Source organism: Chinchilla lanigera, unplaced genomic scaffold, assembly GCF_000276665.1.
Source record: "Chinchilla lanigera isolate Chin_1 unplaced genomic scaffold, ChiLan1.0 scaffold00006, whole genome shotgun sequence".
Classification (NCBI taxonomy): Eukaryota; Metazoa; Chordata; class Mammalia; order Rodentia; family Chinchillidae; genus Chinchilla; species Chinchilla lanigera.
In genome coordinates this window covers 4,130,633-4,157,367 of record NW_004955407.1, presented here as the reverse complement: position 1 = coordinate 4,157,367, position 26,735 = coordinate 4,130,633, and the positions used below count along the sequence as shown (strand labels likewise).

Below are 26,735 nucleotides of genomic sequence, written 5' to 3'. Positions count from 1 at the left end.
AGTGCACTAATGAGGTACACTGGGGAAAGAGAGATGAATTTTGTGAGGCTTCACACAAAAATAAAGAAAGTACATTAACTGGGTAACATCTCAGAAAAACTAAAGGCAAAGCTACCTGTCTTGTTTAATAATGTAGATTTTCACTTACATGTAAGAGAAAAAAATGTTCTGATCCTGTGTGCTCTTACAGGCTTGAAAACTTTTGATTTGCTATATGAATTGCTACATATTTCGTACTTTAAAAAACATTTCTCCTAACAGTAGAAGGAGAGGCACTTCAGGAATTTTTCACTGTGTGTCTATAACCAATAGTTTGAAGACTAGTGAGTCCAAAAATACCTTCATAAATGGAGTCTACTCGGTAGTGAGTTGCAGGCTACTGCACACGTCTATGAAACTTTGAATAACCAATTGCTTCTTTACTAAGGTCAAATGTGCTGTTGTATTTCCCATTCATGCTAGCTTACCCTGTTGTTCCCATGGTTACAAAGCGTGGTAACTAAAGCTGTCATTCATGTATGGAAAATTCCTTAATTATCACCTTAAATTACCTGTTCAAAAAGCAGTAATGAATGGATGCGTGTGTGATTACACAAATATGAAAGTTCAATTAATTATCTTTTCATGCAATTTTAAATTAATACTTTAAGCAGTATTTTAAGAAATGAAGATTAATGCTGTCCAAATCTCCAGTGAAGAAGTACCAAATTTTAAGTAGATGCAGAAACTGGTAGTCAAGCTAAGCAATGTTGGAACATGAGGCAAAACAAAATATGAGTTTTTTCAATATATATATTGGTATGCATTTTATTGTAATATTATACACAAATAAAATTGTATATTTTCAAGTTATACAGTATGATTGATATACATATACCATATAAAATGGTCATCAAAATAAAACTAACTCTATATAGTTACTTTTTTTAATTTTATGTATTTTTGTGGTAAGATTACTTAGACTCTTTCTAAGCAAATTTCATATTAACGTGATACTTTCTGTAATCACTATGATATGTAAGGTCTCCATAGATTATTCATCTTATAAGTTCAAGTTTATATGGTTTGATCAATATTTTCCCATTTTCCCACTTTCTGACTTCTGGTAGCATCTCTTCTACTCTCTATTGCTATGTTTTACTCCTTTTTATATTCCATGTACAAGCAAGATCATGCAGTAGATGTCTGTCTGTTGTCTATATATAACTTAGTTTATTTAATGTGCTGTCCTCCAAGTTTATCTGTGTTGTCATAAGTAGCAGGATTTCTTTCTTTTTAAGACTGAATAGTATTTACAGAAAATTTTCTTTACCCATTCTTCTGTTGATATTTTGGTTATTTGATCTTTTGCCTTATGAAAAATGGCATCATAAATGTGAGAGTACAAATACATCTTCAAGATAATGATTTTGTTTTCTTCAGACATATGCCCCAAATTGAGATTGCTAGAGCATATGGTAGTCCTACCTTATTTTTCAAATGGCTATCAAACTGCATTAATACCAACAACATTTCTTTAACCTACACCATCACCAACACTTATTACCTGTTGGTTTTTGGGTAACAGCCATACTAACAGGTGTAACATGGAGCTTCATTGCAGTTTTGGTCTGCATATCCCTGATGGTCCCTGACATGAGCATCTTTTCTTGCATCCAGTGGCCATTAGTATGTCTCCTGGATGAACGTAAATATTTCACCAATCTTTAATCAAGTTGTTTGTGGGATTTTTGTTTGTATGTTGATACTGAGTTTTTTGAGTTTCTTATATAGTTTGGATATTTACCCATTATTGCATATATGGTTTGTAAATATTTCCCCATTCTACAGCCTGTCTTTTTTTCATTCATGCATTTGCTGTGCAGAATTTTTTTTTAGTTTGATGTAGTATTACTTATTTTATTTTTGTTTCACAACCTAAAGTTTGGGGATATGGCCAAAAATATTACTGAGACTTTTCCCATTTTCTTTTAAGAGCTTTATGGATCAGTTCTTAATGTCAAGTCTCTAAGCAAGTTTGAGTTGACTATAGTTTGCTTACATGATTCAGTTTTTCATTATATTTGTATAAAATGTATAAGGATATCTGACCTAAACTTTTAATATCAGTATATGAGAGTAAGAGTTTATTTGTTAGAAATATCACTTACGGTTCACTAAGGTTGAATTTAGTGATAGATCTTTAGATAAAACTTCCCATAACTTATCCCAAAAGGATGAATCTGTATCTTAAACTTCACAGAGAGAGAAAGTACAGGGGCTCTTTGAGAAATCTATCTGACAGTTTAACAACTAACAGGATAACGAACCTGTCCTTGCTTGGGCCATATGGTCTTCATTTTACACCTTGAAGCCACTTCTTTTGATCTTTTCTCAATAGTAGTAGCAAAGAAAGGCATCTTTTAAATTCCTTCCATATCATAAAAAAGACAGTTAAACCATCTCCACAGAATCGTATAATCAATAAAAAGGTAATTTATGCAATATGATATAAGGAGATTTAATTTCAATTTTATGGGTGAAAGTAGTCTTAATATCAGATCATAGTATGTTATAGTGTCCCCTAGCATTCAAATTTTAATATTCTTCCTTAATTGATTTTTCCATTACATATAGAACATTTTCCTTATTACATTTTAACACCTGAACATTTTCCATATATTTTTCATAAATTTTTTAATTTTAGGAAAATTATAGCTATTTTTTCTACAAAGTACAATTCAACATAACTCAAATGTAAAAGTTTAACAGACTGCATATGTACTTATTGCCTTTGAAAGATATAACTGGTAGACTACGTCATTCAAAGTTAGTAACATGTCACATTGCCATGCAAAGATTGAAAGATTTTTTTTCTTTAGAAAATTTCCTTTCTCAAGTTAGACAATGATTATTTCATTTTCATCTTTGATTAAATTAATTTTTCCCTCTTTAAAAATACATGGGTCACCTTGAAAATATACTTGACTGAAAAAAATATACAGACATTGGGTGGGGGCTTCATAAAGAAAAAAATAAGAAACAAAAAAAGGAAAGTATGTTGGCATCTGAATTACCTATTTTAAACTTTCTTTTAATTATGAGAAAATAAATGTCCCTTTAATTATCACAGACGAATTCTGCCTGCCTGCCTTCCTTCCTTCTTCCCTTCTTTCCATCATTCCTTCCTTCCTTTGTTCCTTCCTTCCTTTCTTTTTTTCTTTCTTCTTTCTTTCCTTCCTTCCTTCCTTCCTTCCAGGCCTGGCTTGACCAACTAGAAATCAAAGCACCTCTTGGTATTCGTTTCTTGCCCTGAATACTTTGATCTAGATGAACATTGTACCAATGGGATCCATTTTTCATCCTCCTTACCCTAAACACTTTCCTATGACCATTCCCTCTGTTGACGTATAGTATTCAAATAGCTTCTTCATCTATCCCTACCTTTTATTCTTGGCCTGCTCCAAGCATGTTTTTGCACAACCTTCATAATTTTCTTGAATCTATCTATCTATCTAATCACCTATGTATGTTATAATTTCAGTTACCTATGCATAACTAGTTTTGAATTCCCCTTACATTTATTAAAAAATCTAGACTATATTTTAGTGTTCAAAAGATCTTGCTTCTCTAATGACCTCTTTCATATTCAATATCTTTTTATTCACTTGTTTCAAAGAGCGCTTATGATACATCAGTTTCCTGTATCCTAGGCCCTATGTATACTCCAGAGAACAAATATGGCCCCTGTCATACTGAGGTTTACACTAGAAGATGTACCATAAACACTAGACAGTAATAGACTACAAAAAGGAAATAAATAGATGATTCTTGTAGACAATAGACAATAAAGAGGTATTCAGAAAGAGCTCTTGGGGAGTTAAGTTTTCAGTTTACCTGAAGAACACAATGAAATAGCTGTTTAAAGAAACTTCCTACGCAAAATATTCTTGTGGTAGGGGAAATAAGCTGAAAACAGCTTGAGGGTCCTGGAAAATAGTTTGCAGGTACGTGGAGGTGGTGGAGGATCATATGACTGATTTCCAGTAGAGGAAGGAAGAATTTGTCATAAGCTTAAAGAGGCAAACAGAAGCCAGGGCACTGGAGTCTGAACTGACTTTGCAATTTTTTTCAAGGGCATGAAGAATTTATTAAGGCATTTTAAGCATGAAGTTAGATGATTTGCTTTACATAATGCTTTGTGGGAGGAGAATGTGAGGAAGAGGAGACCATTGTGAGCTTTCATCTTGTGTCACTTTCTCTTACTCCAGCCTCAGGGGTAATTCCTAGTTTCTTCAGAAAAATCAACACTTCTGAAGATGGCAGTGCTCGTCTTATCCTTCATCTTTAATTTCTCTTTGCATCTTTCTTCCTCAGCATATCATATATTCATTGAGCGATTCTCCAGCAAAACAATTAAAGTTTAATGCCATTATTCTATGCCATGTACTACTTCTTTATAACTATTTCAATTCCAATTTCTCTGTGTCTGTGACTGTGTGTATTCCTTTAAACTATCGATTCCCCAAAAAAGTTTAAGCCCTGTGTGATTGTATGTGATCCTTCCCTTTGATTTCCAGTGCTAAGCATATATTGAAAATTCAATAAGCATGAGTTAAATGCATGATTAAATATTTACTGACATCCTTAGTAAATTTCCATATGAACAGGCAAATTTTTTAGAAAAAGTCTAACATCCTTTCATTACATAGATTTCTTTGGACATTGGTGAATTGTCTATTGAACAAGTGGTAAAGCAATTAGTAAAAATGCTAAGAGCTTAAAACTTCTTCCAAGCGACCTTTCACATAAGCACCCATTTCTGTCAGCCTAACTCCAGACATACACTCCTCAAAACATGGGCGGTTCTTCTACTCTTATTTTGTGCCTGGTTCCAAGCATTCAAATTTCTGAATCACATACTCAGATCAATGTATAGAATTGTGCCTATATACAAACCCTGTGGAAATGGTGGCAAACCTATGGCACACGTTATTTGCTTTTCTTTTAGGCCAAAGATGTTAATATATGAGCTGTTTTCTCTAAACTAACATCTCCATATTCATGTGTAATTTCAGTGCTGGCACTTTACAATGAAAAAGTGGATTTGGGTTTGCATTTTGGGCACTTGTCTCTAAAATATCTTTTTTGAGAAAAGCAATATTTTTTACCTCTTCATTTTTAAAATTTTATTTTAAAAGATAATTTTTTAAGAAAGAATGATTTCACAATGCCAACAACACAGACAAAAACAAAGCAAAGCAAAAAGAAGAAAAATGGTACAGGGTTTCTGAACAAAATGATAGGGATTAGAAATAGTTGTTACATCGCATATTTTCATCTTCACCAAAGTTGTTCAGATTACCAGATGTAAGAATGCAAGGTTGATCACATTTTCAGAGTTTTCCTGGTTCTAACTAGTGAGACTTTAAGGATTGTTACACTAAATTTTATGTTATGCCTATTTTTAAGTAACGATTTGTTTTCTTAAAAGTAAATCCAGTCTGAGAAGTTGAAAGTCCGTTCCCAAGTTTGGGGAAGAAAGAAAACCTCTATATACCATTTAGAGCATTCTTTCAGTAGAGATATAAATAGCAGAGAAAATCATATGTTTAGCAGCTACAAATCTCAATCTGGTAATTGTGGTTTTCATCACAAATATCACCACCCTTACTTTTCTAATCTTATTTAGTTTGAAATAAAGGCCTCATGCTTCTCAGAGGATCAAGAAACTTAATCTTTGAGTGCTGAACAACGTTGGTTCAGATGGGTGGACCATGAACTCTGCCTCATCTCAAGCTGCAAGAACCATTTTCGTCTTCTGCTTGCTACTTCTTCTCGCAGGATCCTTGTATCCTCTATAAATGATAAACTGTAAATCTATAAATATAAAGCATAAATATATAAAGAATAGGTATATTACTATAATATAATCTATAAGTATAAATAATAAATCCTCTAACTGGCTCAGTCACTTAGATCAGAAGTCACCAACTCAAATGTCTACAAGAACCAAGAAGCTAAAAGCAACGATTCAGTGCTTCTCGTGTGTAACTGGGTGCGATGGCCAGTGGAGGTGTTAGTCTCCTTGTAAGGGAGTGTGGAGTCAATCAGTGCCCAGGAATGGAAATCCCAGAAGAAAACAAATATGAAACATTCATTCATAACTCAAATCATTAGCCCATAGCATTGACTCCCATCTGCAGAGGAAAAAGTAAAAACTGCCTCTAGAGCTTTAAAGAATGGTACTAATCATAGTACAGAACAACGTGAAATGTTAAGGTAGAAATAAGGAACAATCAGAGAGCTAATATTACATTTAAATCATTTCAGAAAACCACAGCTCATAAGATTTTTGAAATACGGAGAAAGAAGTATGTTATCAAACACTGCAAAACAGGAAGAAAAAGAAAAAAACTTTTTTAAAAAGCTTTTCCATTAAATAAAGAGAATGACACTGAGGTTTTTTTTTTTTTTTTGAAGAAGCATTTTAATTCTCTAAGGGATAAATGAGGAATTCATGAGGCCTATGTATAAGTGGATGATGAAAAGGAAAACAATGTAAAATGATACTTTTGAGAAATTTATGAAAAATAAAAATATAATCAGTGCACAGATATACAATGAAAGAATAAAGCTTTCTGTCCCACTCTTTAGGGATCAGAGGGAGCTTTCTTAAAGCTGCTTTGATAGAAAATGCTGTTTAACATACTGCCATCCAAATAGAACAAACATTGTGTGGCCCTTCCTTTATGAGGACCCTAGAACAGTCAGACTCATAGAAATAAAAGGTAGAATAACTGTTGCCAAGGCCTTGGGGAGAATGGAGAAAGAGGCAGTATTTCATAATGGGTACAAAATTCCAAGTAAGTGTTTGGAAGCTAAAGGATGACCTAGAGATACGAGACAGTGATCATGCGTGCCACAGTGCAGATACAAAACATGGCGCTATGCTGTACAGCTCAAAAGAGATAAATGATGAGTATTACATTTTTAAAATATAAGTGCTTTAAAATAAAAAAGAAAATCATCTTACAGTGACAAAATTTCTCTTATTATGCAACTTACCTTTAGACACAATTGAAATACACATAATCCAGTTTTTGAAGGCAACTTTAAAATATTATTTTTACAATATTACTCAGATAAACTTAAATGTATTGCGTTACATATATGAATGGAAATAAATTAAAAAGTAAAAGGTAATGAAGTAGGAATGAGGATAAATTTATTTCTATTGAGTAAGATTTCCCTTTCATTTTTTGGATGTTTGTATACTTATACAATAGGGGACAATACATAAATTTGTATACACATACATATATATGCTGCAGTGCAGAAAGTAATCTTTTCTTAGGTCATAGAAACTTTACAGTTCATGTCTTTGTCAATACTATTGTAAATCCATGGAAGTCAAATTCTTGTCATAAGTAATGAAACGATTTCCACTAAGTTTCTGATGTTATAGGAACCAAATTTATGGCATAAAGACTTAAACAACATATTTACCACATGTAGAATGAGGTTCTGCAGTACCAGTCATATAGTTAATTAAACTGAAATAACTTTAAATATGTTGTTCCACTGCATTGGCTGGTAATTTAATTTGCAGCATAAATAGCAACATTAGTAGAAAACTTCTGATTCATTTCTGATCTCTAAGAGTACATAATACTTTTTGAGAATAACTACTGTTTTGACAAATCCTTCAAAATAAATTTAATGAATAAAAAATAATCTATTTCCCAAAATGGCTTTGATCTCAAATTCTAAAACTGACAGTATGACTTTGCTTACTGAATAATTATAGTACCGAACATTTGAGAGGAAACAAATGTCCCAAATACCCAGGTGATTTCTTTCCTATTTCTTTTCTGTTTTAATCTTAAAATCAAACTAACTAATTTTACCACAGGGAGGAATTAAAGCAGATATGATTGCTATAACTGCTAAATTTTTTGTCCTTAGGAGTTAAAGGTAATTAAGCACAATGGCTCTCCTTTTCCTTAATGTGTCATTTACATGTTGATTTCCTGTTGGGAACTATATATTCAAAAATTATTTTTAGTTACTAATGAAAATTAAATATATACTGGATCTTATCTGGATTTTAAATGTCAAGATAAAATGATCAGGATCAGCTTCAGCCTACATAAAAGTAAATTGAAACATAAAACATTTTCTTCCTGAAATAGTGACAGGACATCATTTTAAATAAAAAAATAAAACTAAGATATAAAAAGTATTGAAGGATTGTGTTGTATTCTCAGACAATAAAAGATATCATCATGATGTGCCTGAAAATACTCAAAGCAATTAAAGATCATTATAGTGTTGCAGAATATATCTACAAATATATTGTTAACTCTTTCTAGATTTCATTGTCATCTACTTGTCTGTTCAAGAAATGTATAGTAACATGATTTGGGTTCATGAAACAAATCCCCGAGTCCAAATTCTACAAAGATAATTTATTCAATTCTAGTGATTCGGAATTCTAAGACAATACCGAGGTAGGATCACTGTCAGCAGACATTCTCAGGATTGCCCCCGTTAATTGACATTTGCTTCCAAGCCCTGCCACTAATTTGTATGCAACCGTTTACACGGGTTGATGGGCAGAAAATATGTGTATGTCTTTAATGGAACAGTACGAAAGTCTATAAAAGAATAATTCACAAACTCAGATACAGGAGGGAGGAAAGGGAGGAAAGTTATTTTTTACTTCCCTTGAGCAAACATGTAATTTCCATGATTTCTTTTTAATGACTGCGGTCTGCGGCCAGTAGGCACTGATTTATGAAAAGCTGTAAAAGATCAGGTGGAACTCTGTAGGACATCGTTTACAGCTGCGCCGATTGAAACCTATCTAATTTGTCTAGTAAAAGTGTGAGCTCACGGTGCACATCACCCGGCCTATAAATTTCCTCTTCAGACCCAGCGTCTGGGGCTGGGTTCTGAAAAAACGCGGACGCCTGCAGCTGCTCAGAAAGCGTGGATTCCCTTGGTGCGCATGAAGAGACATCACAGGCTCTTCACAGTGAGAGACAAATTCCTATCCATTGATAAACTCTCCAGATGTCCTCTCAGAGGAGGAAAGGAACCAATTTTTATTTGAAATCCCTAGAGAAGTCCTGGAAGTGGAAAAATGATACTTTGCAGGGCTGGTTATTCTGAGGTCACTGGCATTAAAATTAGGTCATTTTTTGTCTTGGTTGCACTTTGATCCAAGTCATAAAGAGAAAAACTCGGTTGGGGTCACTCTAATCCCTAATCCTCACGTCCTGTTCCATTTCAATTTGTTTATACTAATTTTCCCCAAGCTTTTGTTGAGTCTGGCCAAAGTGTTGAGTTAAAGAACACAAACCATTTTGAACTGAGAAGAAAACATTCTGCATTTTGCTATTAGACACACTTCATAAATATTCTGAATAAATATCCTGGGGTTTGATTCTTCAGATCCACAAACCCATAAATAAGAAAGTATTGCTATTCATGAGACTGAGTCCACGGTCTGGCTCTGTGCTACTGTATACATAGAAATTGTGAGGGTGCGTGTGGGCGTGGGTGTTTGCGTGCAGGGTAGGTTAATATGTCACCTAGACCTCACTTCATTTTGCTTATCGACGTTTCTCATAACTGACTTAACACTATTTCTATCAATTTGTACACTGTTTCTATGATGTCTCGGATGACTCCTGTTTCATATGTCTGACGCTTGATACTGGCAGAGGTTATTTCACTCAGGACAGCTGTACTAAAGTAACCCAAGAACACTGTGTAACACTTGATGCCTGGGTTGGATATCTGTATCTGGTAATTCCCTAATGTTTTAGGAAAATGACAAAAAACAAGGAAACTGTGATTGTGAAAAATAAAATTTTAATTGTTTTACAGATATGTGACTGAAGAATCTTAGAAAACTACTTGAATAACCATTTTAAAAGAGAAATAATGATTGAAACATTTTACAGTTTTCTAGATATCGTTAAATGAAAAAAATTGACTTCATATAATAATGCCTATTTTTATTTTTACATGACTTCTTAGAATTAAACTATAGTATACAAATATAAATTACTCATTCCATAATTAAAGATTTTAACTTATACCCAGTGTAGAAGAATTGCAGTTGTCAGTTTTAGTCCAAAAAAAGCCAGTTAAAAAATTCTCACCTTCAACTCTCCTCCACTTTACAAACGATCCCGGCAGTGAGGGACCTGGGCAGCGTTCTGTGTTTTCAACACAATACGGAAACACCAGCAGAACTTAGACATACTTTTGCCACTTTTTAAAAAATCAGAAGTAATCAAATAATTATAATGCAGCTCCACAAACATCTAGAAGTATAGTTAATCTAAAAGCTTCTCCTCTCCTTTGAGGATAGCAGGCAGAACTAGGCCAGGATCTGTAATTGCCTTAGCTTAAGAATCTTAACTTCAGAGGTAGCGTGTCTCCTGTGTATGAGGGAGTAATTTGGAAAAATACCACCACCATAGCAGAAGCCTCCCAATTAAAAATCCTTTTGAAGTATAGGAGAGACATTTATGGATTTGCTTCAGAGAGAGAATTTTTTATTTAACACAGGAACTTCAGCACGGATCCTAGATGAGGATCAATGGTTGCTACTTTAGACAGAACACTGCACAAGTTTATTTCAGTTGAATGCCTCATTTTGTAATTATTCTATGCTATTTATAAATATATTTTTGGAATTCACTAACTAGGCACTAAATTCATTTCGAAAATAAAGATAAACGCAGTCATACAAGTCCTTCATTTGTTTTGATGTTTTCTGATATCAAATAATTAAATTTAAATGTTTCTAAATGATGAATGTAGTACTGTAAATGATAGTATAATTTAGATAAATCATATTAGGGATATAAAAATAATAGTCTAGTTTTTATTTTATTTTTAAAAAAGAAGAAAACAACAAGAAGTAGAATTCAAATCAGGCTAATGAGTGAGTAACAGTAAGTAATACATTTCATTTTGTTATCTTCACAGTAGTTACTCAGAGTACAAGTTACAGGCAGGAAATAATGTCTAGGCAACATTAGCACAAATCTTTCTTTTCAATGAGCTAAGAGAAATTAGTGGTATAACTATCTTAACTATCTTGTGCATATATATTTTTCCCCTTTTCTTTTCCTTCCTTTCCTCTTTTCCGCATCAGTTTCTCTTTCCTTTTGAACAGTTTTTTCTCACTTTACAATATTAATACCCTAGTTTCAAAGTTGAAAATAAAAAGGAAAAAGGAAATGAGAGGACAGTAGATGGTTCATCTGATGACTAGTTCCAGTCTTATGAGTCAAAGGGAAATTACAGAGGTCACTGAAAGCTGGAAAACAATTCAACACCCTTCAGGCAGTTCACTAACAGGCTTTTTCTTTTGCCTCTTCAGGAATGAAAACATAGTCTTCTCCATTTCTTTTATGTCATTCTGCTTCTTTTGTGCAAAAGATTCTGCAGGTGTTCATAGATCTGTGCACAGACTTGCAATTAAATAAAATCATCTTATAAGTCCCTCTATTTAATGCTAACAGTATTATGCAATGCAAATTAAAATAACACTCTACATGTCTTTGAATATATATTTATATATGTATATATATAGCATATATACTTGGTCTTGTTAAATATGTAGGAATGTCATGCTTATCTATTGTTATTAAGTTGCCTTTGCAATTTTTACTTTTAAATGACATTTACAGCATTATTTAAAGATGTGCTGACTTTATGTCCATCTGCAAGAGCAGATGGCCAAACTATTCTTTAGACAGTGACATTTACAGTGTCTACAGACAAACATCCAGTGGACAAGGTTTAGTATTGAAACTGAATCCATCACCAAGTCAGATAGCAAATTACATAGTTGTCATGTCTGCTATAATTGTATCCTAAATTCCGACCACTTTTACTAATGATGGAACACATGAAATTATACAATGTATGGGTATGTTTCTGCTGTTGACTGGCAAAATTTTAATGACTTTGAAAGCAGTCATGAGTACAGAAGGGGAAAACTTAGACAAGAGGATTATATAGTCTTCTTGCAAGCTGCCAGATTGAACAGATGTAGTCTTCACGGCAGATCAATTTCACAAATAAACAGGAATACCCCACGAAGCCTGGAAGTTCCTGCTGATGTCGGTGTCACATTTTGACATACAGCAACTCTGCTGACTCCGGATCTCTCTGTCTCTCCCTCTCTCTTTTTGGTGTTTTCTTTTCTTGCAGGCCATCAAACCTTCTCCTGGACCAAAGCAATGTTGACATCACTACCTTCCGCACAACAGGTGACTGGCTTAACGGAGTCCGGACAGGTCACTGCAAGGAGATCTTCACAGGCGTGGAGTACAGTTCTTGCGATACCATAGCCAAGATTTCCACAGAGTAAGAAAATATCTATTACGAAGAATGAACAATTGTGAACTTTCTACTGATCATATCTGTCCTGGATTAATGTGTTTTAAATATTACTTGTACTCCTGAAGTACACAGTGTCTCTTGTAGTCATGGATCTGTACCTTGAGTATTTTTGTAAGCACCTTTAGATTGATGTGTGTTGGAGTATCTTTCGGTCATGTAAAAGGCCCCAGTTTAGGTGTCTGCACTGATCCTGTGATATTTAGGTAGACCATTACACACACCAACAAAATCAAGCCACTAAATTGAAACATTAGCAGATAGAGTTTCATGGCCACTGCACATTCCCATGTGTCTTATTTTATGTTACTTTTACAAAAGAATACTTTTGTGCACACTGAATATTGAAAACTGAATAGGAAATGTGATATATAGAGAAGCATGATAAATCCAAAAGTAATTTTTATAACTACTAACTCAATATCTCACATTATAATCTACTATCAAGTGTCTGCTCTGAAGAATATTGTGCGAAATAGATTTAAGGCAATTTCTTTCTGTTTTCCTTAAAATACTGATAGTTGCAAAATATAGAATATGTACCAGAACATTAGTATTAAGTTTTGGTTTCATATTACATCACATATCAATCATTCACATCCATTAAAAGCCAGTACAAATCAAGTATGATGTGCTGAATTTTTTAGGGGACATTTGCTGACAGGAATCTTTCAATGGGAGAAACTCCTGGACATAAGGAAATGAGTTTTATATCCAATTTCATGAGTACAGGCATAAATATGGGTATGAACTCATAAGGTATAATTAGAAACAGGAAGAAGAATTACAGGTTATTTTCTTCACCTATGTATGAATGGAAGCCAGTTTTGCTTCTGGCCTTCACTCCTAATATGACTGCATATTGTTTCTTTTTTTTCTCTGCACAGTGACTTTTTCTGTCTGCCTACCTAACTAATAAAAGTGGCCTCCCAACCTTAAGTTATACTGCCGCTTAACTAATGAGGGGCCAAGTCTCTAAATTCCAAGTCCCAAGAGATAAATTAGGACTCAACTGTTCACGGATTGAAATGGCTTGTCCTACATGCACAGCTTGTTGAAGTGCCTCATTTCCGTTGTAGATGGCACCTCCACAGCCATATGTTAGCCACTTCTGTTGTTTTTCTTCAAGCAAAGTACGGTGAGAGAGGATTCACTTGGATCTGGGATCATTTCCTGAGGCAAACATGCAGGACTGTTTCAAAGAAAGATTTATGTGGGGCAGATTCACCAAAAATGGTGGGGAGCACAGCAGCTTGGATGGTGGACTGGAAACCTGGTCCACCTCCGGTACAGAACCTTCTCTCTGCCATCCTTTACTCCAATAACTAAGTCCTTTTGTCTTCTTAAATTCCTTTACGCCCTATTCTTTCCAACTAACATTTGAATATTTGTTTTATTAATATACAAACAATTTTATTGTTACCTGCCAATCACTTAAGCAAAGTTATTGTAGGGAACAGATTAGAGGTCAAAAAAGAAGGGTGTGGTGTAATTAATTATGGATACAACTGCCCAACATGCAAATAAGTGCATAAATTATGCTGAAACATTATAATCAGAAACATAAGACCACAAGAAGTCATAAAAAGGGTTTATTACTACTGAAGAAAACTTTCTTAGAAAATAAACTCACATTAGTCTATTCAACATGAATTGCCTTTTTGTTTAAAATGGAAGGCAATATTTATTGAATAGACTTCTAACTCAATCAACAATATAATTTGAGTATTTTGGTAATTATTGGGATTAGACACAGTCAAGGGGTATATTCCATCATGTGGATGGAATTCAAACATTTTTGTATGTTCTTGTTTCAGTAATATAAACAGTTAAGATTATGATATACAAGACACTTACTTTAGAGCACAGAAGTATAGCAACAAATAAACACAGGGTTGGACATTTCCACACCATGGCCAGATTTTCAAAGGCAAAGTTATGCACATATCAACATTCAGAGCTTTTAGATAATGAAACACTACATTGAAATGGTTGAGGCAAGAGTACTGTTAATAAGATTAACTGCTAGTTCATAATTTAAATATATTTGGCCATTATAAGCTGTGAACATGGCAAGAAAACTATTTGCTAAAAAAGCTGAAAAGACAGCATTTGTCCTAGTTCCAAATTGGTAATATATTTGGGTCAACAATGTAACATTGGTCATTATATTGTCTCACTCCCACTATGTTCTTTTTGGCTGGTTACACTACTTCTCTTCTTTATTACTTGCGTTTGTTTCAACACTGGTTAATGGACATTGGAGGTGAAGGCTGCCTCTTCCTGGGAGACTTGCCCCTGTCGAAGTTGTCCTTCCCACTGAGTCACATGGTCTGCAGTGTCTCTGCACTTCACTCCCACAGTGGTTTTCATTCTCCCTTTTCTTTTAAATTTAGGAACAATGTAAGATTAGTATCCATTTCCCTAAAATTCCTTAAAGGGAAGTATTTTTTCCTTTAGCCACCGTAGTGTCATGCCTTTATTTTAAGACTGAGGCCTTATAAACTGATCTTTAGCACACTAACAACTTGTGTAAATCTAATTGGGCAACATTCTAATTTTCAATGCTATGAGACTTTTAGCTAGGTATTTTATCTTTCCTTCTGCTGTCTTGGACTTCTTAGTTGAACTTGATTGCTACAACTTTGAATTGCTTTGTGTCCTCCATAACCAATTCAGAAATTATTAACTTGACCAAGTAACTCTAGAGATTCTCCTTTAGTACAGAGATACTTAAGGTAGTTATTGAATTCATTTGACCTTTTTTCTATTCTGATTATGAAATCAATGCCAAAGATCAATAGAATTTTATTCTCAAGTAGATTTGAATGATTTCAGTTAAATTAGGGATTTTCTTAAAATATGAGCTACAAAAGTTACCTAATTTTCAAATAAAGCCCAAAATTTGTGCAGGTTTATTCAATAAACATGATTTTTAAACATTATTTCATTACCTAGTATGGATTTAGGAAATTTGAATAAGAAAAGATGAAAGAAAAATAAACAGGAGAGTGACTATGATTGTGAAATCTACAGAGAATTGTGATTAATGAACGGTGGATACATTGCTGGCTACATGCTGTTACCCTGCACCTTTGGAGACCAGTTCAATGATATCACCTCCCCTTTTTCAGTTCCAGATAATACATTGACCTCTGGACTCAATCCGGAGCTCTTCTGTAGTTCTGAACTTCCTTACCCCTCTTCTGCATAGGATAATCAAAAAGAAATGAATATACACACACAGGTGCACACACACACACACACAAACCCACACACATGCAGGCACTCACGGGACATCTTATTGAAACCATAGTATCTGGGTGTTCAGAATGATTTTGGACTTGGCAAGATGGAGCACAGAAGATATATTGACAGGTAGAAAGAGAATTAAGGCCATACAAACATAACTAAAATGTAATGAAAGGAACTAATTTATTTATCTTTTCCAGAATCCAGTATAATCCTTTGCATTGAATGTAAATATCATTTTACATCTGTTGGGTTATACTGACTCTGGACAGAGAGTTTGAGCCAGGTTCATATAGAAGATTTCTTGAGGAGTACATTCAAGACATACATCTGTAGGAAATGATGAGGTATGTCTCAAATTGGACTGAACTTTAACCACCTGGTTTTTTTTTTTGTTTGTTTTTTGTTTTTTTTGCCAGCCACTTGAGGGAAAATGCTTCAGTTTGGGAGAGATAAAGGCCAAGCATTACAGCATATATTGCTAAGTTAGTATGCTTAAATTTGTCAGAGATCTCAGAAAATTCGTATACCACATAGAAATAATTTCTGTTTTCCATGACTGTCATTTCATTTTCTAACAATGTAAGGAAGAGGAGAATAAAGAGACAGAAAAATCTCAGTCATGGAAGATATGTTATAGAATTAGAAGAAAGATACCAGGAGAACACAAAGAGTGAGGATCTGAGACTCTTGATTTATCTACCTGTATTCATGTGCATCCACCTTTCTCTGGTTCTCTACTCATGACTTGTTCTGTCTTTGGAATCAGTGGGAACATAGTTCCACTCACTGTAAAGACAGATTCACGGTACATAAACATCAAAATCCCATAGCAGACCTTTCAAAAGCAGGGAGTGACAGGACTACCACATGTTACTGTAAATGTGCTTTCATTGTGCAGTTCCCCTAGGAGGGGCAAGCGTGGTGTAGACACACCTCCTCGCCTACATGCCCTGTGCAGAGCAGGCAGCTGTCCAGCGTATTCAGACAGGGTCTCAGGCAAGAGAAAACCTGTACTGAGAGAACTCCATGGCCGTCTGAATGGCAGCAAGGAAGGAACCTGAAGGTCACAGGGAGCTTCTTTCCCGGGCAGTTGGCTGGACTGCAGCACAATTTCAGTCAATTTCATGTAGTTGATGCTTAAATAATACATAGAATATTTCTTAAATAATTACATACTGCCAGCTTGTATATATTGATTGCTTTCAAACCTACTTTTGAAGAGATCAACTAGCATATTTCTATATAATTGAGCTCCCAATTTTTCCTTCCATTGTATTCAGTACAAAGGAATTATCTCTGTGTGTATATGGGGTGTGTGTGTATGTATGTGGTGATGTGTGTGTGTTCACACACGTGGTTTGTCTCCTTGACATTGTTGATTTGCCTGCATTTGCTTGACAAATAGTATCTCACTTTCAAGTTAATTTAAACAGAAAAGCATGTTTTGCATTTTTCCTTCATTACTAAATATGAGTTAAGCCTCTACTAAGTGTTGCTCAGAATGCTATTAACCGGCACAGTAAAAAATAAAGCAGATTTTATACTCACATGAATTTCACTTTTTTGAATGACAAGAGAGACAAAAATGAAAATAAATCATAAAGTAAGGTGATATGGTGGACGGTGATCAAGTTTTCAGAGAAAATCAAATAAGATAAGAGTATAGGAAGTTAAGATCCAAGTGCAGAGAGACTTGGCAATATTTCTTATAAGAGTTAGGAAAGTTTTCATTAGAGGGAGCTGTTTAAGTCAAGAACTTAAAAGGGTAATTATATGAATGAATATATAATTCATAATATGTACATGTTTAGTTTAGAAATTTTTCTTATTGAAATTTCTTATGTTCATTCTACCTTATGTTCTTAAAATTTTATTTAATGCCTAATTACTGAGCTTAAAATATTTTAAATATAATAAATAGAGATATATCCTTGTTTCCACTTTGAAAGAATTTTATATTTCAATGAGATTATTTCATCTAGTGAAGGTTGTACAAACTCAAATGCTAAAACAAAAACTTTATTTTGCATCCCAGTGTTGTGGGATATCTGTTCTAGAAGAACTCAGTGGATAATTCTTTGTGCTCTGTTGGAGCTGACTGACACATTCACCTGACAAACAGACTGATCACTTCTGGAGAGATGGAGATGCTTTTATTCAAATGTCTGCCCCTGTACAATGGTGCTTCAGTTCATGAACCCTTTTGGTTATAACCAATTTGATTTGCAGACAGAAGCGTTGGGTAAAATTTTGTTTTTGTTTACAAAATCTGTATCAGATGACAAAGAGGACTATGGCCATCTTTCCTACATAAACAACAAAGTGATCATCTTTTCCAAAATTGTTTAGTTCATAACGAGGCACAACTATACCCAAGATTACACTATTATTAGTCTCAAAAGCATGGATAAAATGCTTATACACAACCTCCCCTATGCCATAACTTCAGGGTGATCAGACCTACATGGCAGCTCCTTTAGCCTACAGAGGACGTCTCAAGAGATAAGGGGTGGTAATCTTCAGATTCTTAAGACTTCATACCATTTTGACTTCTATCTCGGGTATTCAGAGCAGTGCCCAAGCTGGTCTTGATTCAGGAAAAATGTATAAATCCTCACAAAGATTATGTGACCATCTGTATTAATTGGGTTAGCAATTACAGAATGAAATGGATTGTCATTGCAAATTAATACAATTTTTTAGCTTAATTACATGATAGAAACTCATTCTCTCAAAATTCTACATTCAGAAGTTTAAAATCAAGATGTTGGCCATGAACACATTTGATCCAGTCTCTAGGGACAATCATTTCTTGCCTCATCAGCTTGAAGTGAAGTTTGGTGTTTTCAGTTTCTTGTACTATAACTGCAATATCTGCTTCCACTTTGTTATACTTGTTTGTCCCATGTACTCATGTACCATTTCTTCTCTCTTACTAGGAAACTCTCACTAGAATTAGGATGCACCATACTCCAGGACAGTATCATATCAGTCCTTGTCTTCAGACATTTGCAAATGCTGTTTCCAAATAAGATCATATTGTTAACTTCTGAGTGCACAGAAATTTGGAGGGTACACTTTAGCCTTCCAGAAGATATAGGCAGAATAGTCAAAATATAATTCATGGATGACACAAAAATCCGAAAATGAAGTCCAAAGCATTGAATACAAAACTGTGTTAAGTTTTGTTATTTAAAGACATGGTTCTGATTGGATATTTTATCTTTTATTTTTCAGCGACATGAAAAAGATTGGTGTCACTGTGGTTGGGCCACAGAAGATCATCAGTAGCATTCAGGCTCTGGAAACACAATCCAAGAATGGTCCAGTTCCAGTGTAAAGTCCTCCTGAAGAAAGTGGTTACTGGGAAAGCTTCGGCCTCCCTCTGCAAGCAGCTGATGATGGCGGAGATATAAGTGGAAGTTCCCAGTTCAATAAGACACTCAGACACGAGCGCAAATGCCTTAACATGGAATTGAAAAACCCTTTATTTTCCCCTCTTATTTAGTGGATGGGCGGGTGGGTAAATTTTGTTTTGTAACTGCTTTTTTAATGTTAGTTGATGGATTAAATTAAAATTTTTCAGCTCAAAATTGTGAAGAACTAGTATAGAGCCATTTATCATAACCTGACTACCATAAACGCAAAACAGTGAAATGACAGAATGGACATGATGGCTTTGTTTACAAAGAGCCACAGAAGAAAAGACTTGTGATATTTTTATACACAGAAGGAAACCTGTAATAAGTATTTTGTTTCTTTCAAAGCAAGCAAAATAGAGGAATTTATACCTCAAACTTTCTGGCCATATTTACTACCTTATCATTGTATTATTCTCTTTTATCTGTTTAAAGCATATAGAGATGAAGTTTGTAGTTGTTTTAAGTACTACACTCTCTTAATTGTTAGGTTGCTTAAGTGTATCATGTAAAAATGTGTCTTAATTTTTGAAAAAAGTACGTATTTATTTTCTTTTGAATCATTTTTATTGTTTGATATTTATACCTTGATGATTTAATTTGGATTTGTCACAGCCAAGTGTCAAATGCTCTCTCAAAATGTCAGCAGTAGGAAATATGTCTTGCTAGACATGAAGAATAAGTTTCCAGATTTTTTGAACCATCCACTTCTATGTGTTTAAAAATACTGAAATACTTTGTTTGTTCATATAGGAGCCAAATCTCATAGTGTGAATTACCCCATTTCTTTTGTCTCTCCATTTACTATAACTATGTTCTTAATTTAGTGTAATATATTGGCTTGGATGTAATGGATTTTTAACCAGATGACAGACCTTTCTGTTTTGGTGTCCAGAGGCCAGGAACTCTCTTCATTCATGAAGTACCCATGCCAGAATTTATGAGAATAGCCACACTGGAAATATTTGACATGCTATTTAGATTGTTGCATTAATTGTCAGCACAGCAAATGCATGAGTCAAAATATCACTTACTCCCTGGATTTACAAAGTTGTTTAATATTGCTTGAAAAACTTACTCAAGTATTTATAGGCAATGATGACTAGTTAAACTACTCCTCTGCATTACCGGAGTTAGGACAATTAAATATTGTGACAATTATCAGGTATAATGATCTTTAATAGTCTTCCACTTCAGTGTACCTATTGTAACTTTGCTGTATAAGTCAGAAAGCTTTAACTTTGTATTGATTGAACATATTTTTGAAATAGTTGACTGTCTAGCAAACTTGTTAAAATCTGTAAGCAGTGCAGAATTGCGTCACCACACGAATTTAGACTTGCTGTTACATAAAAGCCAACTATGAGCACGTATATTGACATTTGAAAGGATGTGTCTAGTAGAGACCTAGCCACTAATATATTTTGAAGCAAAATTTTAGACCTATCTATAATCTTTCTAATGCTGATATGATCATGTCCTGATATGAGAAATGTATACATCAGGGGCTGGGGATTTAGCTCAGGGGCAAAAGCGCCTGCCTGGCAAGCGCAAGGTCGTGAGTTCGGTTCCCGGTACCGGAGAAAAACCAAAAAAAAAAGAGAAATGTATACATCAGAAGAACAGAATGGGTGAAACAATGCTGCAGCACTTATCTTTGTATGCAAAATGGGACAACAAAGAAACACAGCCTCCGATCACAGATCAAAATTCACAAGGGCCAATCTCTTATAGGTTTAATATAACGAATATTAGATTATGTTTTTTGTAGATAACAGCCCATTTCCCAAATTTTGGCAATGTTTCTTATAGTCAGCTCATGCTACTAGAATTTTATATTGGATATATAAGATCATGAACTTTTTAAAAGTTAAGTTAATCAAAAATTTCATTTAAGCCTGCTAGAAGCAGCTAAATCTAACTCATCTAATCAAGTATTTTACGTTTGGGAATATTTGAGTAAGAGTTGAATCTGGTTTCAGTTTCATATTATCCAATACTAGCATTTAATTTCTGGGATACTTCTCTAGGTCTTCACACAAAAAATCTGTGTGTTTCATAAATTAGTAGAATTTGAGGGTCACTGAATATAGGGCACTTATTTTGGCTGTAGGTTTTGTTTGAAAGTAGAGGTTGTATACACAGTATATAGCTCTTCATTTTTTCAGTATTTTTCTACCTGATCTCTTAAAAATTTACATAATTCTTATCCTGTACATATGTAAACATAACAGTGTATGATTCCTAACTGTTGAGTAGGGGTACTAGAATGCTTGTGGCCATCACTTTGTACGTGAACTGCAGTGACTTTCAGTAATCATGAAACAACAGCTCTTTCACAGTGTCATGTACCACACTACCTGTTTTGTATCTTAAACTTGATTTATACATATTATTTATTTCTGGTAACATGCCCGGTATATACTGTACTATCTGTTAAGCCATGTATAAATGTGATATGATTGGCAAATATCTCTTTACCATGAACTTGTCTTTCCAAAACATTGCTCATTTAGTTGTGTTGTGCAATGTGGATGGCCTCTTACTAATGTAAAATGATTTGTAGTGGAAACATTTATATTTTTATAATAAACATAATGAAAATATTTTTACAGATTGGAATACAGAAGTGGTCTTTGAAGCCTTTTTTAAAAGCATAAAATATGTGTTTATTTAAACAAAAATTGATGAAATGTAAATAAGCCACAAAAATGTGTTATTTTCTTGTTTCTTCATTAGTGAGGACTCATGTCATGTAATCTATTATTTTGGTTCCAATATTATTATCAATAAAATAGAAAAATGGTAATTATAACCTTCATAGTTAATGAACATCACTTTATTAGGCAGTTTTCTTTTGATTATGTGTCACTGAAACCAAGTAAGTCAGCATCACAGAAGCAGTTAGGCCATGTGAGCATCTCCCAGACTGAGATATGCAGCATCAGTGGAGCCAGAAGTTCTGCATCACCAAGGCTAATCCTCTCCTCTGTCTTCTTCTTTTCACCCTGTTTTTCTCTTAGCTCAGCTAATTTGCAGGACCTATCTTTTCATGGGGTGAAAAATATTGCTCTAATTAATGTAATTTTATATTGGAATTCCTGGGAAATATTTAGTTTAATTGTTCCTAGAGAAACTGTAAGGTATTTTCTTCAGTTGCAACCTACATCTGAATCACTTTGCAGGTAGGAGAATAACTGAATCAGATTGAAAAGTTCTGTGCTTGTCCTTAGGGACAGTGGAAAGGATTATGTGATGTGATGCTCTGTGCGCTTTAGGGGTATCAGAGGTTCACGTCCGAAAGAAACAACATTGTGTATGAGAAAAAAGGCAATGACTTCTTTAGGAGTCAATGCAACAAAAATGAATAATAAGCAGCTACAACTACAAATCACATTCTAAAACATATCTGCTGTATTATATAAAGAAAATAGACTTCTGACTCAATGTAACAGAACAGAGGATGCAGAAACACTCCAGCTATTTTATGTGTGATAAAGGAGCCAAACACCTTTTCTGGATGAAAGACAGCCTCTTTGACAAATGGTGCTAGAAAAACTGACTCACCATATGATGAAGATTGAACCTGAACCAATATCATGCACTAAACTAAAATAAATAGATCAAAAATCAAAATATTAGAAACACTTTGTCTGCTGGAACATATAAACTCTTGAAAAACTGGGTATAGGCAAAGAATTTGTAAACAAAACCTTGGTTGCCCAGCAAATGTTACAAAGAGGCAACAAATGGGGTTATAGCAAATTAAAAAGCTTCTGTACAGTGAAGGAAAGCACCTACAGAATGGGAAAACATCTTTCCTTCTCAAACACAGGACTAATATCTAAAATATATAAAAAGACTCAAAAAATTAGACCCACAAGCTTAGAGACCCAATTCAAAAATGATGACCTGGAGAGAAGAAACACTTCTCAGATGAACTGGCCCATAAATACAAGCAAAAACATTCAGCATTGCTGACCATTCAAGCAATCCAAATAGAAACAGAATTGAAATTCTGTCTCATTCCAGAAAAAAGTGGCTATCATTAAGAGATCAACCAATAACAAATGCTGCCTAGGTTGTGGGGGAAAAGAAATCCTTCTCCATTGTTGATGGTAGTGTGAACTGGTATAACCAGACAGAAAGCAGTACAGAGATTCCTCAGCAAGCTAAAATGAGAGGTTCCAATTGACACAGCTATTCCCCTCTTCAATTTCTTGCCAAAAGAGTTAAAGACAGTATACACACGATACATATATACCCATGTTTATAGTAGCACAGGTCATAGTAGCTAAATCTTGGAGGCAGCCTCTATGCCCATCAACAGATTAATGAGCAAAGAACTGTGGTGTTTATATGCAATGGTATTTATATGCAATTTATATGCAACTACAAACTGCCACAAATAAAGATAAACTTAAGGCACTTTTAGGTAAATGGATGCATCATGAGGCTATAATCCCCAAGTGAAATAAATCAGGCACAAAAATTTAAACATCACATTACTTTTTGTGTGTAAAAATTCCAAAAGTAAATAAGAAGGAAAATGGGGGAAAGATATTCAGAAGTAGGAAGAGCATGTTCATATGAGAAGGAGAATATGAGGTGGAGGAAGGAAAGGAGAGGAAAAGGGATTTAAAGAAAAAAACTGGAAGAAAATATGCAAATTGCTTTTGCGACTGTGGAGGGGAGGAAGGGTTGGTGGCAGGGAAGGAGAAGGGAAAATAAAGAACGGAAATGTGTTATGTGCATAAACATATGCCTCACGATGAACGGGATCGTCATGTGCTGCAAACATACACTCAGAAAAAACTGGAAAAGTAAATATATCTTTTTTTTTTTTGGTTTTTCTCCGGTACCGGGAACCGAACTCACGACCTTGTGCTTGCTAGGCAGGCGCTTTTGCCGCTGAGCTAAACCCCCAGCCCCTAAAGTAAATATATCTTTTAAAAATAAAAAATCGGGGGCTGGGGGTTTAGCTCAGCGGCAAAGCCGCCTGCCTGGCAAGCGCAAAGTCGTGACTTCGGTTCCCGGTACCGGAGAAAAAACAAAAAAATAAAAAAATAAAATAAAAATAAAATATCTTTTGAAATCCACTTAACGAAAGTGATTTGCATGAGACTTGCTATCACCACTTATAAGTTATCCACTAAAACACTTATAATAATGCTATGACTAATTATTATCCAGTTGTAATATAAGAGGGACTCTACATTCGGGATCAGGGACTGGGGATTTAGCTCAGCGACAAAAGCGCTTGCTTAGCAAGTGCAAGGTCGTGAGTTCGGTTCCCGCTACCGGAGAAAAACCTAGGCTACGAAGTGAGCTCAAGGCCAGCCTGAACTGCATAGTGATACCCTGTCTCAAAAAGAAAAAAAAAAAAAAAAAAAACAGAATCAATCAAGTTCACCTAGTGCATAGCTCATTTTTATGGAGATGTTTCAAACTGAAATCTTCGGATTCTGGGTTCTTTCTTTCATACCATTGTTTTAATCGCTAATAGGCTCTAATGACAGTGACAGAAACAGTTTGCAGTTTGCAGTAATGGATGGAGGCAGACTATAGCTTGTATGTACCACGTGACTGTATAAACGTCTTTTGGTATTTTAGGCACAAAGATAGACACTTATTCTGTGGTGACCATAATAAGAATGTGAAGAATGGAAAGCATATAAAGATTCATAAAGAACAAGAATTAACAGAATTTACCAATTTTATCTGAGAACATTTGGAAAAGTAGAAATCAAAACATCTTTCTTAAGAATAAAATATAGTTCCCAAATGTTTGTAGAAAAAATACTGAATCATTAGTAGAAACAGAATAAGAAGTCAAATTTATATCAGGAGTTTGCTAAATTAATAGTGTTAGTTAAACTTGAATAAATTAGTAGGTATTGGAGCTGTGAATCTGAGGCTTTAGAAGAACAAATTTCAGTGGTAAAAATGTAAAGATGTCTTATGAAGATCTACATAGTTTTACTTGATGCGTATACCAATATATCTTGAACTACTATTTTTAGTTTAATTCTTGTTCCTGTTAGAGTTAAGTGCCCAAATACCATCAGGTTAAAATAGTTTAAAAAAAAAAAAAGCACAGAGTAATGCAAAGTAGGTGTTTGCCAGGCAGCCTATTGCAATGATTTGGGGCCCACACTTGAGATTGGATAAAGCCTTGAAATCTGTTGCTTCCAGCCAGGAAAAGGAGAGGTGCAGAGGGGATTTTACATGCTCTGCTTGCAAGTGGGACATAGCACTTCTCCCACTCCCCTGGCTACACCTTAACCATAGGGCTGTACTTCACTACAACAAAATATGAAGGAAATGCTCTGACGTGATATCTAAATATAAAACAAGAGTTTGGAGAATTCATATAGCAATCTCTGCCTCAGCTCACATTTATTTATGTATGTAATATGTAGGGACAGATAGTACTAAAAGACTTAGTTTTTTGTCCTTGTTTTGCTTCAAATTTTAAAGTTAACAGTTTTTAAAAAATATTTTTAGTATACATTTCCAGTACATAATGATTACATTCATCATGAGAAGTTGGCACATGTTTATAACATATATTAATTCCTTTCACATCCCTTCCCCTTCCTGTCCCTCCCTCTTTCCACCATACCTTCCTCCCCTTCCTATTTTTGCAAAAGATCTATCTTCCTGTTTCCTGTTATCTGTCTTTTATTTTGCCCTTTAATTTATTTATGCTTTGGGTTTCTCATATAAGAGAAACCATGTGATATTTAAGCTTCTGTGTCTGCTTTATTTCTTTTAACATTATGGTCTTACGGTATATCCTATAAATGACTCAAATTGATCCTTCTTTGTAGTGGAATGTACTCCATTGTGCAAAAGTCTGGTGGAGGAGCTATCTCTTGCTAACGCCACCCATATCTTCTTGTCTACCTATGAGCAAACAAAACCTTAACTCAATTCTCTCATCACAAGAATCAAATACTTTTACTAATGGTACCTGGGTCAGCTATGGGATTGCCTTGATCTGAGCTCCATTCCAGAGAATTATTCAAAGAACAGTTAGCTAACTGTGAGTTTTTGTGCACTCAGAATTCCTGGCACAGTTTCCCCAGGCCGTACTCTACCTTGGTTGGTCCCAGTGGATGATGCAGCAGAGTGGAAACACTAGAGTGAGTATTTCTTCTTGAATGGAATATTCTTTTCTCAACCCATCTTTGCCTCATCCTGTGATCACACCCTGGCTAAGGCTTTCTTAGATGTGCACTTCAGTCTGAGATCCTTCCTTCATTCCTTTATGGTGCTATAATAGAATACAACAGACTGGACAATTTAAGCAACAGATATTTAGTTTTCACAGTTGTAGAGTCTGGAAAGTTCAAGGTCAAGTGCCAGCAATTGGTCACACAACAGAAGTAAATCCTGTGTCCTCACATGGAGCCAGAAAGCATGGAAAAGGACAAGGGCCTAACGTACTTCTGCCTGGCCTTTCATTAAGGAAGGGCCCTTCTGACTTACTCACTTCCCAAATGGCCATATCTTCTGAGTTTTGATGCATGAATTTTGGGAGAAAGATCATACAACAGGTTCAGATCTGTATTTCAATTTGAATATTCCTTGCGCTTTTCTTATTCCATCACAGTGCTTTGCGGGCATTTACACACACATGCGCAC

The 26,735-nt window shown here is 34.7% G+C and overlaps 1 protein-coding gene across 2 annotated transcripts in view; it reads left to right on the top strand.

Annotated features, from left to right (window-relative positions):
* The window catches only part of Epha3 (EPH receptor A3), a 365,230-nt gene extending 343,533 nt beyond the window's left edge, over positions 1-21,697 (top strand). For both annotated transcript variants that reach the window (XM_005375518.2, XM_005375517.2), the window contains exons 16-17: positions 12,223-12,378; positions 18,904-21,697. In XM_005375518.2, coding sequence (XP_005375575.1) covers positions 12,223-12,378; positions 18,904-19,006 — 259 coding nt within the window. In that variant the 3' untranslated portion in view covers positions 19,007-21,697. The remainder of the gene's footprint in view (positions 1-12,222; positions 12,379-18,903) is intronic.
* Positions 21,698-26,735: the final 5,038 nt, after the last annotated feature.